Here is a 19,166-nt window from a genome sequence, read left to right as displayed (position 1 = left end):
GCCCCAGCATGAGCCTGGGCTGGAGCTCTGCCATGAGGAGCAGTTCCTGGGGAAGCATTCCCTCCTCCAGTGGGGCTGTGGTGGAGCTGCACAGGCTGGGCTCAAGTGGTTTGTCTGTGCTGGGTCTGGAGTCAGCAGGATGTGGCTACTTGGTGCTTCTCTCGTGTGTGGCAGGATGCAGCTATAAACAGAGGGTTTGGGGTGAGCACACACTGCAGCTGGTGGAGCAAACACGAGACAAATGTTGTCCATATGGGGAAGGAGCAGCAGCAGGGACTGCACTCTGCCAGAGTTTTAGAAAACCAAATAAAGGAAAATCCTGAATGCTTGGGGAAACAGAGATTTACAGCCCCACCACGGTGCCCCAGCACAGCTCTGATCACTGCTGTGCCTCATGGCCACAGCCAGTGCAGGCCTGAGTCAGTGTGGCAGTTCTCATCTGCCACCAAGCAAGGATTTCCATGGAAATACATGTCCGTTGGAAGAGCCAACCGAGGGTTTTCCTTACAGCCTTTAATGGGGGGGAGGAGTGTTTGGCAGCACTGAGTTTTATCTGGATTTCTGCTCTCCTTTGTGTAAATGCCTCATTGGTTCTGGCTCTTGGCAAAGGAAATGTGGGGGATGATGGCTTCTCCTGGGAAAGGGGAGCTGGGGGGGCTGCAGAGAGGATCACGAGTCACCTCTGGGGACAGAGATGTGCCATGGGAACACAAGTGTGGAGCTGAGGCCAAGACAGGTAGCTGCAGCTCACTGAGATGCACCAGCAAGTACCACAGAATTAAACAGCAGTCAGATGAGAATGAAAAATGTGCAGTTGAGCTGCTTGCAGGGTGAGAGCTGACACAAGTGTCCCTGTGAAGTGACACCTTTCTATTGCCAGCAGTGGGGCAGTGCTGTTCCCCAGAACTCCCAGGTGTGAATGCTGTGAGCTCCCACATCCAGGTGTATTTCCACTTCCCTTCCAGAAAGCCCAACTGAAAAGTTTCATCCTGTCCTTGTCAGACCTGGAAATGTTGAGGGGTTGTTTTCTTCTTTCAAGTTTACCTGGTTTTACATTTGTGTGTGCATTCCAAACAGAGGAAAGCAAAAGTCTGCATGGCTGTGGAAAACATCTGGGGAAAAAAATGAAAGCCAATGTTCAGACACTAGAAAGCAAATCAGTATATTTAGAATACATTATTTTAAGTAAATCCTGTATTGTCATTTACCTGAATGACAATTTTTGAGAACCCTGGCTGCTTTGTTCTTAGGGCAACATTTTTCCACAGGATAACTTCAATCACTATGGAAAGCAGGATAAAGCCAAATTCAACACACAGAACATGCCTTGGGTGGTCGTATCTCCCTGCCTCGGTAGAAGGTGTCCCTGCCACACACTGTCCTGCACTAGCTGCTGTCACTGCCCCAGCACCCCTGAGGAGTCACTGGAATTCCTCTCCTCCAGGACCAGTGCTCCAGGTTGCCCACACCCTGGAACGGCTCCACTGAATATTCTAATTTGGGGCTGATTTCACCCTTCTTTCAATGCCTCTACGCTCTCAGACAAAGCAGCCTCCTTTCATTTTGTATTTTTTAATGGCAGCTGATGGTCGAAGCCCCAGCATGACCGAGCCTTGTTGTTCTTTGGTTGTCAGGTCGTTATTAATTCCTGGCGTCCTTATGAGCGCGATGGAGGCTAAAAGAAATGTTCTCACAAGAGGGCGGCATTGGCCGCGGTAACCGAGTCTGCTACGGATCTGCTGTGGTTTCATTTGCGTGGCAACACGGGGGCAGTCCGGAGAGAGCCGCAAGGAAAGGATTTTGCTCTTAACAGAATGCAAAAGGGAATTTTAGCTTCTCCCCGCACGACAGAGGCAGAGCGGTGGTGCTGGCAGCACTCGCCAACAGTGATGTCGCAGGGCAGCGACAGGCGGAGCCGCGCACGGTGCTCGGAGTGAGAACGGGGACGGGCGGCGGGGACAGCGGGACCCGAGCTGCCCGAAGCCACCAACACCTCAGCTTCTCCTTCCCCGCACGCTGCGGAGGCGCTGGGGTGACCCATTGAGCAGCGGCGCCGCTCAGCGAGGGCTCGACAGCACCGAGCGGCACACCGGGCTGGCCGGCACGGCACGGCGCGGCACGGCACGGCACGAGGCGGTGCGGACGGTCCGTCCCGGTGCCGTGCAGAACCGCGCTCGGTACCCGGAACTGCCGGCGCCCTGCCGCCGTCCGGTACCGCTGTCCGGTACCCCGGTCCGGTACTCCATGTCTGGTAGCCCCTGTCCGGTACTCCATGTCCGGTACCCGTGTCCGGTAACCCTGTCCGGTACCCACTGTCCGGTACCCGTGTCCGGTAGCCCCTATCCGGTACCCTCTATCCGGCACCCCTGTCCGGTAACCCTGTCCGGTACCCCTATCCGGTACTCCATGTCCGGTACCCACTGTCCGGCACCCCTATCCGGTACCCGTGTCCGGTACTCCATGTCCGGTAGCCCCTATCCGGTACCCTCTATCCGGCACCCCTGTCCGGTACCCCTATCCGGTACCCGTGTCCGCCCCGCTCTCCCTCCCCGGTTCCCCTCACGCCCCGCCTCGCGCGGCGCGGGCTGATGACGTTCCCGCATCGGCACCGAGGGGAGGGCGGTGCGCACGGGAACCGCCCCGGCGTTCCGATTGGCTGCGGACCGGTGAGGTGTGCACTCGCGGGAGCTGCGCGCTCTCCGGTTGGCGGCGCCGGGCGCATGCGCGCCGCCGGGCGAGGCGCGCGAGCGATTGGCCGCGCGGGCGGGGGCGGGGCCTGGCGCGAGAGCGGCGCGTGCGCGGAGCGGCGGGAAGATGGTGCTGATCAAGGAGTTGTGAGTGGGGGCGGCGGGGAGAGCCGGGGGGGCGGGCGGGGAACCGACAGCGGGCCGAGCCGGCACCGGGGGAACCGCCGCCGCTACCGACACAGACACCGCCCCCGCCCGGCCCGGCCCGGCCCGCCCTCTCTCCCTCCCTGGGCCGTGCCCGCCGCCGCCGGGGCCCGCCCGCGCCGCTCCTGCCGTGTGGCCCCGGGGTCGCCGCTCCCTCAGCGCCGCCGGGCCGCTCCGCTCCGCCGTGCGCCGTGTCACGGCACGGGCCGCTCCGCAGCGCGGGGCCGGGGCCGAGCGGTGCCGGGCGGTCCCTGCTGCAGCGAGAGCCGCGGCCCCGCAGCGGGAGCTGAGCGCTCCGTGCCTCGGCCGGGTCGTGCTGAGGCGGCAGGGCCTGCGGGCCGCGCGGGGGCTCGGGTCATCCCTCTCCGTGTTCGTTAGAAAGCAGCTCGGGCGGCACTGGCGACAGCCCCGGAGTGGGGCCAGAGCCCTTCCCCGCTGCCGGTGCCCTGTTGTGGTGACGCCGGAAGCTCCTGCCAGCAAACTACCGGTTGGTTTTTTTCTCCGTCCCAATTTTGGCTGCTACCTACTGTAAAGTCCACTAACTGTAGCCTCAGTGGTAGTAATGGTAATGTGTAAGTTCAAAAGTTCATGAGTAAATTTAGCACAACACAAAGTTATTATGGCAGAGCTGGAAGTAGGTCCTACATTTCCTGGCTCTTTTGTGCAGCTTGTGGCATCTTCCACCACTTTCTTTTTTTTCCTTTTCTAATGTATCGAGCATTGAACTTCACTTGGATTTGTTGCATTATATCCAAAGGCTCCCTGTCACAGATTTCTAAAGAGAAAACTCGAATTGGCTCCTTTCAACACTTCTTTCTTGAACATCTGTGTTATATTTTATATCTGTTATTTGCCGGTGAAATCTAATGATTCATTTTATTGAATTTTCTCTTTTCCTCTTTCAGCCGAGTGGTTTTACCTTGCTCAGTGCAAGAGGTATGTCCTGATCCTCCCTGCTTTGTTCAGGCTGAGGGGTGGGAGGGAGGCTTTGTGTCAGAAATCTGACCAGCCTGGGTCCAAACATTCCCTGTGCTGTGACTGTGCTGCCTGACAGAGGTGAGTGACACAGGGTGAGCCCTGTTGTGGTCAGAGAATTTCCAAGGAAGCAAATTCAGCTGTAGCCTTGAGGTGTTCTGAGCCCTCCACTGCCACCAGAGCAGCTGTGCCCTGTGGCAGCACTTTGCTGCTGATCTGGCACTGAAGGACTCCAAGCCTTTTCCTGAAGCTAGAGGTAGGAATTGTCTTCCCAGATCTGAAGCCAGCAATTCAAATGGCACTGAGGTACATTTAAATGAGAGTCATGATAGGATGTCTGTCAAACATGCTTCTGAGGGAAACATTACACTTGTTCTGCAGTGTGCCTGTCCTGGAAGGGCAGCATTTAAATGGTGGAAAGTGTGAATTGGAAAGGCTCAGAGCTGGAAATCAGTCCTTTCAAAATCTGTAAATTCAAAACTGATATTTCTTTGGTGCAATGAAGAACAGCAAATACATTTTGCTCTTAGGATAGGAAAAACGAAGCATAACAGCTGTGCTGTACACCACAGTGGTGGGTTGCTGTGGAACAACCTGGGTGTAGACCTGGTGTTTGTGACATGCAGATATGTGTTGCCAAAAGGATGTCAGAGTTTACTAAATGTCTTTTATATGGTGTATTTTACTTTCCTGATAATCTTTTTTCGTACTACTGAATTTTGGTAGGCAACAGCTAATTTTTTTAACGTGTTAAAGTTTTGGCCAACTTCAGTGCTGACATTTGACTTCTCTTTCCTTTTCAGTATCAAGTTGGGCAACTTTACTCTGTGGCAGAAGCTAGCAAAAACGAAACAGGAGGTGGGGAAGGAATTCAGGTCTTAAAAAATGAGCCTTATGAAAAGGATGGCGAGAAGGGACAATATACTCACAAAATCTATCATTTAAAGAGGTGAGAAAAGCCTTGATGCATGCTGTAGTCCCTTGGTATTGAGCAAGAAATGTTTAAAGGTGAGAGTAGCCTTTCATTGTTTTCTGTTCTGGGACACGTGTCTGTGTTTTTCTGCCACTTTGTAATGTGCTGAATTGTGCATGAACACTCTGTGAATGGGAAAATGTGAAATATGGTGGATTTTGAATATGTGGGATACTTGTCTGGGGCAGCTGAAAGAACTGTGTTTGCTTGCTCCAGACAGGAGTCAGAGATGAGTGGGACATAAGGTTCCTGCTGCAGGTCAGGAGCTGCTTGCCAGGGAGCTGGAGGTGAGGGTTCTGCACAGTGCTCTTCCTCAGCAGGTGTCTTTGCTGCTCTGCAAGAGGAAGGATAGCACAGCTTTCACCATGATCACACAGCTCACTCTCAATTACCTTATTACCTTTCACATTTTTCCCTTAATCATGTTGGGATCAGGAAGGTTTTTGAAGTTCCTGTGTATTTCACTGCAGGTGACAACGTACATCATAACCTCTCAAATGCTTGGGTAGAATGTGCCTTTCTTATTGGAGTAGAAGAAACCAATGAGGAATTTCAGCTGGCAGAATTTTAAACACATTGTCCATGTTTGTTTTCCCAGTAAAGTCCCTGGGTTTGTAAGGATGATTGCTCCAGAAGGCTCCCTGGTGTTCCATGAGAAGGCCTGGAATGCATATCCCTACTGTAGAACAAGTGAGTTCTCCTCATGTGTGCTCTGTTGTTGGTGTTGTTAAATGTGAGAACTGTCACAAACAATTCTATCTAATAATACTCTGTGTTTTCTTTTCCTTTTCATTGCATGGGTTTCCAACGACACCAGTTGTGACAGTGAGTATTTGAAATCCTACCAGTCATATATTGGGGTTTTCTGAGATATATTTTGTCTGTTACTACTACTCTAATTGTCTGGCTCCAGCCTGTCATATGTGCCTTGCTAGGACTCCTGGTGTAGAACTCCCTGTTCCTTTATTTGTATGCATATGATTATAATTAAAACTGTACTTTGTCAGTGAAATTATTTCATTTTCTACATATTTTTATGCCTTTACTTACCATTACAGATATATAATGTCTGTCCTGGTAAGACATAATGCTAAAAAGGTGGGAGGGGAAAAGCAACATATCAGAGGCTTTTACCCTCCTGAATGCAGGAAGAGCAGTGAAATGGAATCAGTCACTATCTGTCTGAAATGCCATTGCTGTAAAGTGAATTCTTGCCTCTGTTAAAATGGGATAACTGGAAATCTAAATGGATTAGCACAGCTCAGGATTGGGTTTGATTTTCTAAGATGCATGGGAGGCACATCATTAAGACTTCAATGCCATTGTATATATTTTGGTGACCTGTTTAAGGAAACTTCGAAGTTAAATGTTTAACTGCTTTATCTGCTCCCTTGCAAACATGGTTTAGATTGTTACTGGGTGGATGTGATACAAGGAGTAACAAATGAGTTTGAACTGTTGAGCTTGACTCATCATGGTCCCTGTGCACACAGGTGTGTGCCCTCTGACTTCTGGAATCAGCAGGGCTCTGGCATTGTCATTAAACATACAATTTGGTGGTAGCTGGACCATTATGTTCCAGCTTTATAATTGTTATTGTGCTGTATAGTAACACATAACTGCAGTATTAATAATTTGAAAATTACATGAACATAGAAGGAAAGAACTTCAGGGTTGGGGAAGCAGGACAGCAAATGGTAGAGTTATTTCTACTGGTGTGCACAGGTAGAGCTGGATTTCTCAAACATGACTGGTTTTAATTTAGCACTCACTGCTCTAGTTTAAGATTATCATGTACCTATTTCTGTGTGTAGGTAAGGGGGCTGCTTCTCTGGTAATTTAAATAGATTGTGTTGCTGGTCAGGGATTAGTAGTGGCTTATATGTAGATACCATTTATCTAAACTTACAGCAGAGATGTGTAATCAGACTCATGCTTTTTGCTTTTAACTCTTACAGAATGAATACATGAAAGATGACTTCTTCATAAAAATTGAGACCTGGCATAAACCAGATTTGGGAACAACAGAGAACGTGAGTTGGGGTTTGAATACCAAGCCTTAGTGGAGTTGTTCAATTAGTACAGATAAAGTATTTTATACCCAGGACTGTATAAAGTCCATTCCTGACCAGTGAGTAAAGCAAGAAAAGCATTATTTAGGTCCTTGCAAGGTGGTCAAGCTGTCTCATCTAAGGAAATCCAAGGACTGGAGAAGGGTTTTGGTTTTTATGTTTAGAGGTCAATACAGATGTTTGATTCTCAGGCAGATATTTAAATAGCTTTTCAACAAGTCCTTTTTTAATTTCACGATCTTTTACCTTAGACATACTGCTGATAGTTAGGCTGACAAGTTTATTTGCAAACAGGTTTTACAGCAGGTTTCACAAGACTGTTGGAATTGATCAGTGTACACTCTGTAGTTACATATTGAAGCTGCCTCTGTAAATTGTCCTGGCTGGTGATGTTCTTGTTTTCCTCCCTAGACAGTCAGTTTGGTTCACATGTCACTTCAGAAAAATTTTGATCTGTAGTGACAAACTACAGATTCAGATCTACCTTCAAGGCAGTCCTATGATTCAGGGAACCTGCAAGATTAGTCAAGTTATTGAAATCTGCATATTTGCACTTGGAATTTATGCAACTTCTTTCTAGCTTGAAAAGTTCATTCAGATTATGGAATGGGTAATGGTTCTAATTAGAGCTTGATTTCATTAGTGCTAGCAAATGTGACAGATGAATACAGCTTAATCTTAAATCCAGGTTTCCTGAATGCACAAGAAGTGAAGGCTTAGGGCTGCTTTAAAGTTGATTAGTGAGTGAATTAAACTGTAATTGTGGAGATCATTCCCTTTGAGAAAGGTAGAGGAAGAAAGGGTAGGTTTGGGGAAATCTGCCTTTACAGCATCTTGAAAAACTCCATGGCACACCCATGTACTGCACAAGGTGCATCACTGTGTGATTCCCAGCATGAGAATCATTCCTTTTTTCTTTTTTTTTTTTTTTCAGGTGCACAATTTAGATCCAAACACATGGAAGAGTGTTGAGGTTGTCCATATTGACATTGCAGATAGAACTCAAGTAGAGCCAGGAGTAAGTAAATGTTCTGTTGTTGGGTTTGGGATGTAGCATGCAGCTGATTCCACTTGTGCTTTGTGTTGATAGTGAATAAGCTAAAACAGTGTGGATTTCACCCAACAAAGACATGAAAAGTGTTTTGAACAGAATCATTCATGTGCCTGCCTTTGGTTTTACTGCTGATTCTTTCTGCACATCTGGATCTGCTGGGGCTGTTGTCTGATTTGTTAAGTTGTAACAGCTGGACTGTTGGCTGTATAATATTTTTTGGACAGTAGGGAGATAGTAGGCACTAATATGGAGACTCTGTTTGCACAGTAAATGTGATTGTCTTGGTTTTGTGCAAGGAGAGGCTCTTTATGCTGTTTAACTTACTTTCTGAAAATACATACTTGGATATGCTACATTCTGGAGAGGGGACTTCTTTGCAGGAAGTTCTTGGAACTATTTTCAGTACATTATCCTCTTTTTTCTTTTGTATATTTGACTGACAGAGTATCAAAACTAAGTGCAGAGTGGTCTCATCCAGAGACTTAAGTATCTTCTGATGTTTTTACATTTCTATTTCTTTTTATTAATACCTAACACCATTTCCACTTTTAGCAAATATTTTTTTAGAGAAGGCTACTGGTCTTGGAAAGTAAATGTCCCCTACAAAAGCATCACCTGTTTTCCCTTTGTTCTATTTATCCAGATGTTCTTTTCCTGCAGTTTGTTCATTTTTGTTCAGTCATATTCAAGCAATCACCAGTTCATTCTGTGGGGTAATGTCTGAAAACATGTGCTGCATGGTTATGGTCCTTGTTAGGGAATTACTCTAAGTGGCTGGGTGGGTTTTTTTCATCTGCTCCACTTTTTAAGGAAAAAGAAAAGTCAGTGTTACCAAAGGAAAGTTTTATTTGTACATTTATCTTCTCCAACATAGTTTTACTTGGAAAAGCAGCTCAAATGTACAACCCTGGTTAACAGTAGAACTGAAAGAATGGAGTTACATGTATAAAATCCAGCAATTTTGATAAAGTTCTCATGTATTCAAGATGTGTCCTTTTGTTCTGTGGATGAACCTTGTCCACCCTCCTGTGGTGTAGCAGTTACTTTCATTTCAGAGCTAGCAAAAAAGCATAAATACAAAAATAGTAAATTTCTTTAAGCTACTAATAGCATGCATGTGCTGACTCATGCTCATTTAAGCACGTATAGAAATAATTTGGGTGACAGCTGTGACTTTCTTTAGATATACATTTAACTGCCTTCTCTTAATCATCTCCAGCATGCAGTCTATGTCACTTTATGTTGTTTGTATATAAAAGTGACTTCCCAGGAGAGAAAGGCTTTTTAAAGTGTAAGCAAAAATGAACACTCAATTAACATCAGAAGATCAGAAGAGGCTGTGGTTTTGGAAACAATTTGTAGGAAAGTAGAATCTAGCGAAAACAAATTGAAATCAGGTTTATAGCTATTTTTGTACAATGAACATATTAAATGTCTTGTTTAGGTCACAGGAGATCTTCATTATATTACTGGAAAGAAAGTTGTAAAACTACAGTTTTGTACAAGTCAGTCAGATTATACGCCTTGAGAGTTTGGATTTCTGTGTGCCTTGTTCTACAGTTTGAGGAAATATATTGGAATATAGGGAATGGCTCCTCTGTAGTCTGCAAGGAAGTGTTAAAAGATTCTCTAGTTAAAAAGCTTGATAGGTGGATCTCTCCCATTTCAGACTTAAATTATCACATGATAGGCAGCTAACAACTCCTTGTTATTAGTGCTGAACCTTGGAATCATCATGCAATGACAGATCCCATACAACAGTATATAAATAGGATGGGCTTTTAAGTTTTTCACCCCTCTTCTTGTTTTCTATCCCTAAGTAAGGCTTTTTCATCCTGTCCTGGGTGTTTATAAGTATTTATCTCTTCCAGCCTCGTTCCTGGAGACCTTTAACTTCTCGTTCTGGGCATGGCACTGCTATGTGTGTCCATGATAACCAGGCTGGTTTCATTTTTCATTTGAACCTTGGCATTCTTTCAAAGGTGATTTCAGGGAATGCTTCCCCTGATAGCTGTGCTGTAGCTGCAGGACTCTTCAGGAGATGGGAGTGATTGCAAGACATTTTTTTTGATTAAAAGCCTTTTAGCTAAACTACCTTAAACACATGACTACATGTCAGTGAAGTGTACAGTAGTGCTGGTGACTGTTTTGATAGGTATTTCCTTCCCCAGGGACTGTATGTGAGTTTTTTTGCTCAATAACACCAGTAGTATGTACATTTTCTTGTACACTAATGCAGTATTGAGCTGGAAAGCTAAAATTTGTCTCCACCTATCTATTTAGTGTGATGCCACTCCATGTTCAGTTCCATTTTCATGGATTTGCAGATCAGGCATCAGACTTGCATAATTTTCATTGTTAGGTTCTAAAAGTTTCCTTAAATCATTCTGTTCTGTATATAAGCTTTGAATGTTTATCCTACATGATAGTGAACCATGAGCTCTCAGGAGCACTGTTACCATGCTGAGCAGATCTAAAGACTGAGAGTAAGAATTGTAAAGAAGTGCCCAGGTTTTGGGTTTGTTGTGACACTGTTTTATTGTATGCAGTTCACAGTCTCTCTAAATCATTCTTTATTGTAGATGGTTGCATTCATGCATATTATATTGAGAATGTGAGCAGAAATTGCCTAGGAAATGATATTTGTGTATTTGAAATGTTTTTGCTCCTCTGTGTTGTTATGCTGCTGCAGGCTGATGTTTGCCTGTCTGGCTTTCCAGAGGGCTTCAGGGCTTTGAGCTGTAATATTTGCTCCAGCAGCTGCCTGTTTTTCTTCCTAAGAAGGACTTGTTGTTGTCAGGAGTTAAGCTCTTGCTGCACAGATATTTTCCTTAAACTCTGCAAAGAACTGTTGTTTATTTGTACTTTGGCTCTAGTCCAGTCTCCTTCCCTGCATGCTGGTAGGATTTGTGTGTAGAGAAGAGTTCTTACAATACTCTCCTGGCCTTCTAGGCTTTAGTCTATATAGTGTTTTCCCTGCCCTTAACAGGATTTGGGTTAACTGAGTTCTAAAAGGTCTTGGTTCAAAGCTTCTGTCTCTAGCACAGAAAACGTTATCATGACTCATCTATTTTCTTTGAATTTTTGTTTTCACTCCTACATTTTCCTCTTAGATAACATTTTCTTCCCCAGTGGTTCCAGCTGTGGTTATTTTTTTTTATGTAGGTTCCAAATGCAAGAGCACAGTTGTTTTTTCCCAATGTCCCTGTGCAATGGGATGTGGGATGGCAGGTAAAGCTTTGTGTGGACTTGAGTGTCCCTGGGGCATCCAGACAAATCATTCCACAGTGTAATCCAGGCAGATCAAGGTTGCACATGTAGCTGAGTTTAAATGCCTCATGCCTCACACCACCAGTGTGAGCTTTGCCTTGGTAGGATGTTCACACAGTGAAAATAAATTCAGGGTTGTCTCCATGCAGTACCTGGTTTTATTTACAAAACTGGCACTAGGATGTGGAATTCTTGTGTTTCTGTTTGGCACGTTGCTGCCCCAAACCAGCAGCTATTGTTCTGCCAGCAATTAGTTACATAGAGCAAAATTGTTTATCCATTGCTATAGCTTGATCTACTTTCATGTCTTCCATCCAGTGGTTGAGTGACATTTTCAAAAGGCAGTCATGATCAGTAATTTAAAACATTCAATATATTTCTGTAAAAACATTTTGCTGTAGTATTTGCACCTTAGAGGTGATTTATAAGTAAAGAAAATCACTCTTTATCCACCCGAGGATGGTTAAAAAATAATTTTTAAAAAGTGTATCACACTGAGCCTCCAGGACAATGCAGTATCTGAGGACTGCAGTGGGTTGCAGCTATCCTCTGCCACAGGATTTGGAAATAACTAGTGAGATGAGAAGTCTGCAGCTGGTGACAAGGCCTGTGAACTGTGTGGCTCCCTCACTCCCTGCTGGGTTCCTGGAGGAGTCAGTGTCACACACAGCCAGTGGCTCTGGCTCAGTGCAGTGGGAAGTGAGTCAGGGCTGGATATTGTGTGCTGCTGTCTGTTTGCTCTTTTGGATGTCTGTGGGAAAGGATATGTGCTTTATTACAGTAAAATCGAAAATAAGTGGGTTTTACTGAAATTCAGAAGGCAATATGGCTTTTAGTCTTTCTGCAATTATACTAATTCAAAAGTTTAAATGTTTGAAGTGTTGATATTCTTCAAACTAGCAGTTTAGAGGGAAAACCAGAGGAGACTCCTGGTTTGTGGAGGTTCATAGAACACTGATTATCAAGTGACTAAGGACATTGAAATGTCTTTACTCACTTGACTGCTTCTAGGAAATATCTGCTCAATTCCTAAAGTATATATTTGAGTCCTCAATGTGGAGGTTTGTCTGAACACCTAGTAATGATTTCTAGATAAATTAGGGCTTCTTCAGCCTGTTTTAATACCCAGTGTAGGTAGGTATGTTAGAAGAGGAACAATGAGAGAAAACTGGGGAGAAGAAAGTGTAAAAGCTGATGTTCTCTAAGTGCAATTGGATTCCTCTGAGAGGACTTGCTGGCTTTTTCAGCTCCATTTGGCTTGCAATAGGTTTTTGTAAATGTCAGAATGTCTGTGAAAGCATTAACAGTTAATATGTGTATCCTTGCTCTGTGGATTCAGAATTTCAGTCTAGAAGTAGCCTTTGTTCCTCTGTGCTGGTGGAAGAATCTGGAACTGAAAACTGATGTGGTCTTCTGCAGCCAGGAGCTGCTTCTCTTGGAGGTGTATCTTTCACTCTGTGTTCTGCAGATTTTGTCCTCACTGGAACTTTATTTTAAAATGAGACCTTAAACTCTGCTAAACTTTCTTGGGCTCTTCAGTAGGGTGCAGCCCTGCAGAGCTGCTGTGTTGGGATCAGGTGTGATGGAGTCAGCCTGGCAGCTGTGCTGCTCCAGAGCAGGGAATCAGTTTGGCAGCCATGAAGAGAAGCTTAACACAGTGGGGTATTAAATCTGGTGGGGTTTTCTGACTCTCAGAGTGTTTTATGTTACAGGACTACAAAGCTGATGAAGATCCTGCGTTATTCCAGTCAGTTAAGACGAAGAGAGGACCTCTGGGGCCAAACTGGAAGGTACTAGGAGCTGATTTTAGAGCCTTATGAAGTCTTTATCAGCAGAAGAGCAAAGTCAAGTGGTTCTTTTGGAACTTGGCTCAGCTCTAGTTGAGGAACAAACGTCCTGTGGCCCAGCACATCCCCCTGGCCCTCAGTGACACCCCAACAGCAGTGCACAGCTTGGCAGCACCCCCTGGCAGCCATCAGAGTCTCTGCCTGCCATCCCAGGAGGGAATGGATTGTGTGTGCCACACCAGAGATCCCCACAGGAGCTGAGCAGCTCATTGCTGTGCCCTGGAGTGAGTCACAGAGTCAGGAACACCCCCTAGTCACTGATCAGAATGTTGTTTTCCTGTAATAATACTTAAAATTATATTTTATATAATAACAACATAGCTAAATTTAATTAATTTACTATAAATTAATTATATTACTTATCATTCTAATGCACTAATTGGAATTATAGTTTCTAATAATTAAACTTTTAAAATATTAAAACTTCTTTCCCATTACCCCAAACAGAAGGAGCTAGCAACCGATGAGGAGTGTCCCAAAATGTGTGCTTACAAATTGGTGACCATCAAATTTAAGTGGTGGGGACTGCAAAACAAAGTTGAAAACTTTATACAAAAGGTGAGTGTGCATGAGCCTTGTGGGAAGGGGGCTGTGTTGATGTGGGGGTTTGAGCAGGAGCAGCCATGCAGTTTCCTGTTGCTCACAGCCAAGCAACTCCTGTCCACTTCCCCAGGCAGTCAAACCATTTGTGTCTTGGTTTGCTACAAATTGGGCTTCACTGGTAGTATCAGGACAATTCTCTATGGAAAAAAAGCAAAATCTTTAGATACTGGCTGTTCTGATTTGGCTGCTGCTACCTTGGAGCTGAAACAGATTTTAAAAACATTCTTCATAATTTTGAAGTAATGTAAATTGTTGAACTTTCTTGAAACTTTTTTTTTTATAGTGAAATTTGTTCATTTTTTCCATGTTAAAGCATTTGAGAAGTGAGGTGAATTTAAATTGGATCCAGGGGTGAGAAGTAGCTGAACCTGTAGCAGTGTGAAGCAGCACTCACCTGAAGATTTTAACTCTTCAAACTGAGCAGCTGCAGTCACTTCAGCCAGCCTTTGGCAAGTCCAAAACCTATAATCTAATGTTTGTTTATCTTCTTAAAGCAAGAAAAAAGGATATTTACCAACTTCCATCGCCAGCTGTTCTGTTGGATTGACAAGTGGATTGAGCTGACTATGGAGGACATTAGGAAAATGGAGGATGAAACCCAGAAGGAGCTGGAAGCGGTAAGAAAGCTTTTTTTAAAGGCTCAGGTGTGCATGCCTTTACCTGCAGATGTATCTCTTTAGAAACTGAGGCAAGTTGTGTGGTGTCCATCTGTGTGTGTGTGTTTGGGCAATTGCTGATGAACATTGTGGCTCCTCTAGTGCAGCCTCATGTGCTTCAAGCTTCTGCATTCTGTGCTGTCAAGCTGGAAGGTAAGTATCTCTGATGTCATTAAATGCAGAATGTCTGCCCTGGCTACCTCTGTGTTTATGGTACAAAGTCCCATTCAGAGCCCTTTTGCCATTTGTTGTTGGTTAGAACTCAAAGCTGTCACTGTCCCATTCCATCATGTGTCTTGCTTTGTTTCATTTCTAGTCATCACTAGATCTGATTCCTTTTTCTCAAGTTTGTGTCATGTGTCAACTATTCCACTTCTGATTAGCACACCAAACCAAAATTTTACTTCCAAAAAGAAAGTCAGTAAAATCAGCTGAGATTGTGGCAGTTTTCCTGCTTCAGTGGCTGTGAGGACCAAATCCATCTGGCCTGACATGTTGAGGGCTGATGTCTGGGACAAAGCTCAGACTTAGGGCACTATCACTGCTCTTTCTGTTCATAGACTGGGAAGGAAGCCTTCTTCAGTAGTGCCTTTCCAGAACATGACCTTTGGCATGAACCTTTCCCATGTTAAATCCTGCAGACATTCTGCAGGTTTTTTGCAGTTCTTAGATTTGCACTTGTATTTCCTTCCCATTTTGACAATTGCTTCGTGCCCCAAAACCAGCCAGGTTACCAAGACAGTTCTGCTGTCTTGGTTCTTCCAAGACACAATGTGTCTTCAGCTACAACTTGCTTTTTGCCTGTTGTGAAAACTTGCTTTTTGCCTGGTTTGACTCATTCCAGACACCTCTAACCAGGTTGCCTGAGGCTTCAGCCCAGCTGTGGACAGGGGACCTGTGACACATTCCATAGTTGTGTCTGATGCATCTTTAGTACCAAACCAGCTGCAGCTCCTCCCTCCCCACTTGTACTCTCCAGGGACTTTCCAAACAGTGTGGAACAGCCTGTGTAGAGTAGGGATGTTTCCTGGGTTTGGAAGAAGTGTTTCTTCCTGATCCTGTGCTGAGCTGGTAGCAGCAAACGTTCTTTACCCATCAGCTGGAGGGTTTGGGTCAGCAGCCCCAGAATACCCTTTGGACAAGGTTGGTGGTCACTCACTCTTGACCTTGTGCTCTCTCACGGGTATTTGGGTATTTTTGGCAGGTGTTCTCTCAAATCATGGGGGTTTCTTCTTGAATTCTAATTTTTGCCTGTTCCTAGAGCCACCTGTTCCCAGGTGTCTGTGAAGGAGGAAGCATAACAGCTGTCCTCTGTACACTTGATTTTTGCCAGAAGGGCTCCCTTTTGCACATCCATAGTTCTTTATTTGGACTGAAACAGACTTTATCCAGTGTCCCTGAGCAAGGCTAGTGGCAGTGAGGAATGCACACCAGAGGTGTGCTGGAGAGAGGCAGCAGAACCTGACACACCTGTGTGCGTGAGGAAATTGTTCCTTTGTGTCTCTGTGGATTGTGGATGTTTTGTTTCACATTTCTCACTGGTAAGTAGCTGCTTTTAAATATTTTTTTCCAAAATATATGCTGCTCTTTTAGTTCTTATCTTAAGCCAAACCCAGCTGACATGTCTCTGGGTGTAACATTTATCCTCATTCTTAAACAGCAAATGTATTTACTTAATATTTTCTCCTTTTGCAAAGGCAAATAGTTTTTTGCAAATAGCTTGTTGTGTAAGACGTTAGTGTCAGTAATTTGTGTATTGTTGACAAAGTTGGGTTGGCTTTTTTTTTCTTTTTCACAAGATAAATGTATTGATGTAACACTAACCTGGATTTGTGTGGATATGGTGAAATGTGAGAGGAGTGGAGACCTACTGTCTTGGGGTTTTCTCAATTGTTGCAAGAGGGGTATCTACAAACACCTATAAATGATGTAATTTCAATGGGTTTGTGGTGCAGTGCATTATTGGAGAACAACCTAAGGGCAAAAATATCACTGCCAAATAATACAGATGCCAGTTTTATCCACAATAATTTGTCATCTTGTTTCATATTCAACTACTCCATCCATTGTGCTCACCAGTAACTGTCATTACATCCCCAGTACACCACAAAGTGTGTTTTATGGCCAGGACCTCTGGGAAGTGAGTGCTCAGGGATGAGGTGCTCAGTGTGACACAGATATGTCCATGTTCCTGTCCCTGCAGAGTAGTCAGGAATGCACTAGGTAGTTCTGTGATGCTGAAAGCCAAACCAGGCACAAAGTAGGGCTGGCAGTGCATGTTCTTCCCCACACAGCTTCCTGGTATTCTTTCCCTTCCATGAACACCCTTTCTTCCTTCTGCTCTGAGCTGATCTTTCTCTGGATTCTGTGCACATTCCAGTTCTTTTGTTGCTCCTGTGCTTCATCTTCAGTCGATTTTTATAGTCAGGATCTTTGCTTTTGTTACTTTCTGTTACTCTCTGAATCCTCATCAGTGTTCTTCCAGAGTTTCTCTATCCCAGCCCATCTTTTTCTCACTGTTTATGTTTCACTTGGTGGATTCTGTCTCTGGCTCCTGGAGATGAGAAGCACCTCTACTCCATGAAACATGCATCAGCTCATCAGTGCAGAGTAGGAAATCATCTGGTCCAGCCAAAGCCCTGTGACCAACCTCTCTCATGCCTGTGTGAGGGTAGAGATGCCACACTGAACATCCTGAGCAGTGACTCCATCCTGGAGCATCACGGGCTTGGCAAAAATTCAGGCAGCATTGTTTACAGCCGCTCTCCAGTTCCCAGGTCTCCTTGCCAAAAAGAAACACCATACCATGTCCAAACCCCTGAGCTGCAGCTGGTCCTGGCCCTGGCCACGGAGAAGCATTTCCTGGCCCTGTAGGTCATTCCTTCTCTCATACTAACACGGCGCGGCAGGTTCTGTGTGTGGAGCTCACGTTTTATTTCACTTCAGATGCGTAAGAAGGGTTCCGTTCGAGGCACTTTGGCTGCGGACGTCTAGAGGAGTTCTCTGTAGGTTCTGAGGCAAAGCGAGCTGTGTAAGTCAACTGCTGGATGGAAAAGGAGAAGAGGGATTAATGTTCTTTTGGATGGGAATTGCTAGTAGAAATCATCTTGAAGTCCACATAGCCCATGTGGGCTTTACCTTCCTCCTGCTCAGTAGTGGTGTGGTGATCAGCAGGTGGGACTGAGCCATGGTGCCCAGGGCACACCAGATGGGCTCTGATGCAGGTGCTTGGGCAGAATTCCTGCAGCACTGGCCACCTGCCCTGGTGCCTGATGCTTTCCCAGTGCAGCACCTGAGGTGTGGGATGTGCTGCTGTCCTGGTGATGGCACTGAGCCCCTGCTGCCTGCCCCTTCTGGGCACCAGTCAGACACTCAGCATCGCCTTGCTGCACACGCAGGAGCAAAGTGATCTGTGGACTTGGTCCATGTCACTTAGGGAAGCTGTGGAGCATCGCCTTCCAACCACATTCAGTTCTTGAAATCCAGTTCCACCTGGTATTTGTAGACACTGAACTGTGTTAGAACTGTTACTGCAGGAGCAGATTCTCTGGGAGTTGCAGGCTCTTGGTGCTTGTGCCCAGCACTCAGGTGCTGCTGTTCCTCACAGGGACTGCTGTAACATCCCAGCCCAAGGGTGCCACATCCCTCTGATCTGTGTGATCTCCCCTGTGAAGGGAGCTGCTCCCACCCCTGGGAGCATCCTACCCCAGCACAGCTCCCACTGAGATTCCCTCAGGAGCCAGCATTGCTTTGGTGTGACTCTCAGTCCCGGCGGTGTTCTGAGGCCCCGTCCTGCTTTTCCCTGGAGATAATTTCCCTGCCTGTTCAGAGCTCTGCCTGAAGACTCTCCTAACACAGACACTGCACTTCCTCTCTCCACAGCTGCGTAACCAAGGCCAAGTGCGAGGAACGAGTGCTGCCAATGACGAGTGACAACGGACGGACGCCGACGCCAGCTGTTGGATGTGTGTGGGTGCATGACTCTGTATATAACTATACACACACATGCAGACACAAGGGGTGGTTACAGTGTCTCCGGGTGCTATACCTGTCCTAGCAAAGATTCCAAGGAAAACTGCTTTCATTATGTATACCCCAAGCAAATAAAAATCAACTGAGTAGTGTCATTTAAAGGATGAATTTTGCTAACTGGTATGTTCATGAATGTCAATACTGGACCAATTTCTGCCCTACTTGTTTTCTCTCCTGTCCGAGTCACTTCTGCTCTAACTCGCCCATCTCTCATTGTAAAGGAACACTCAAACGAGTTAATTTCAGTTTTATGTCTTCCCTATGTGATGAGTTTTTGGAATAGGAACAATGAATGTATTTATAGCTATTTATTTCTGGATTGTCATTATCCTCTAGTCAAATCAGAAAAAAATTTCTATTAGTGGAAATTGGAAGACTTTTACTGTTGAATAAGTTTAACCCAAACTTTACCCACTCACTGATTTAAAAGAAAAAAAATCATGTTTTATTGGACTTTTGTACATTGAAATGCTAACAGTTTTCTTCATTAAAATTGGCAAGATTAAGGAAAAATGGCTTGTGATTTATAAAGTAATTTGAACTTGAAATTTTCCAGAAGCTCCTTTTTATTCAAGTACACTGACAGTGTAGAACATTTTCCAGTGTATCTTAGACCAAGCAGGGAGGAGAGGGACAGGCCTTCCCTCCAGGAATACTCCTGCAGTGCAGTGGCTGTTTTCCAGAGCTTCCCTTTGGAACCCATGCAAGCAGTCTGGATTTCACACACAGCAGTGGAATATAATTGTGATTTTAGCTGTTTTCATGTTGGAAATACACTTTGGGAGATGTAGAC

The 19,166-nt window shown here is 45.2% G+C and overlaps 2 protein-coding genes across 2 annotated transcripts; one reads left to right on the top strand and one right to left on the bottom strand.

The window, feature by feature from the left end:
* Positions 1 to 1,556: 1,556 nt before the first annotated feature.
* Positions 1,557 to 2,714, bottom strand: LOC146430243 (uncharacterized). The gene is made up of 2 exons (XM_085075726.1): positions 2,432 to 2,714; positions 1,557 to 2,351 (listed from the first exon to the last, which is right to left on the bottom strand). Exons 1-2 carry the CDS (start codon positions 2,460 to 2,462, stop codon positions 1,807 to 1,809), a joined length of 576 nt encoding a protein of 191 aa, XP_084931852.1. The 5' UTR covers positions 2,463 to 2,714; the 3' UTR covers positions 1,557 to 1,806.
* On the top strand, positions 2,706 to 18,886 carry PITPNB (phosphatidylinositol transfer protein beta). Its single transcript, XM_085075727.1, has 11 exons — positions 2,706 to 2,834; positions 3,797 to 3,827; positions 4,670 to 4,815; positions 5,438 to 5,529; positions 5,657 to 5,664; positions 6,798 to 6,872; positions 7,846 to 7,929; positions 12,948 to 13,025; positions 13,530 to 13,640; positions 14,180 to 14,302; positions 18,224 to 18,886. The coding sequence occupies exons 1-11, from the start codon at positions 2,815 to 2,817 to the stop codon at positions 18,272 to 18,274; spliced, it is 819 nt and encodes a 272-aa protein (XP_084931853.1). The 5' UTR covers positions 2,706 to 2,814; the 3' UTR covers positions 18,275 to 18,886.
* The last annotated feature ends 280 nt before the right edge of the window (positions 18,887 to 19,166 follow it).

This window comes from Lichenostomus cassidix, chromosome 15, assembly GCF_008360975.1.
Source record: "Lichenostomus cassidix isolate B80296 chromosome 15, HeHo_3.0, whole genome shotgun sequence".
Classification (NCBI taxonomy): domain Eukaryota; kingdom Metazoa; phylum Chordata; class Aves; order Passeriformes; family Meliphagidae; genus Lichenostomus; species Lichenostomus cassidix.
This window is presented reverse-complemented; position numbering and strand designations above follow the sequence as displayed.

Coding starts and splice junctions, on each gene's coding strand:
- LOC146430243 (XM_085075726.1), bottom strand. CDS start 2,462: ATGGAGTACCGGACACGGGTACCGGATAGGG. Junction 2,352..2,431: donor GACACGGGTACCGGATAGGG/GTGCCGGACAGT, acceptor TGCCGGATAGAG/GGTACCGGATAGGGGCTACC.
- PITPNB (XM_085075727.1), top strand. CDS start 2,815: ATGGTGCTGATCAAGGAGTT. Junction 6,873..7,845: donor ATTTGGGAACAACAGAGAAC/GTGAGTTGGGGT, acceptor TTTTTTTTTCAG/GTGCACAATTTAGATCCAAA. Junction 7,930..12,947: donor GAACTCAAGTAGAGCCAGGA/GTAAGTAAATGT, acceptor TTTATGTTACAG/GACTACAAAGCTGATGAAGA.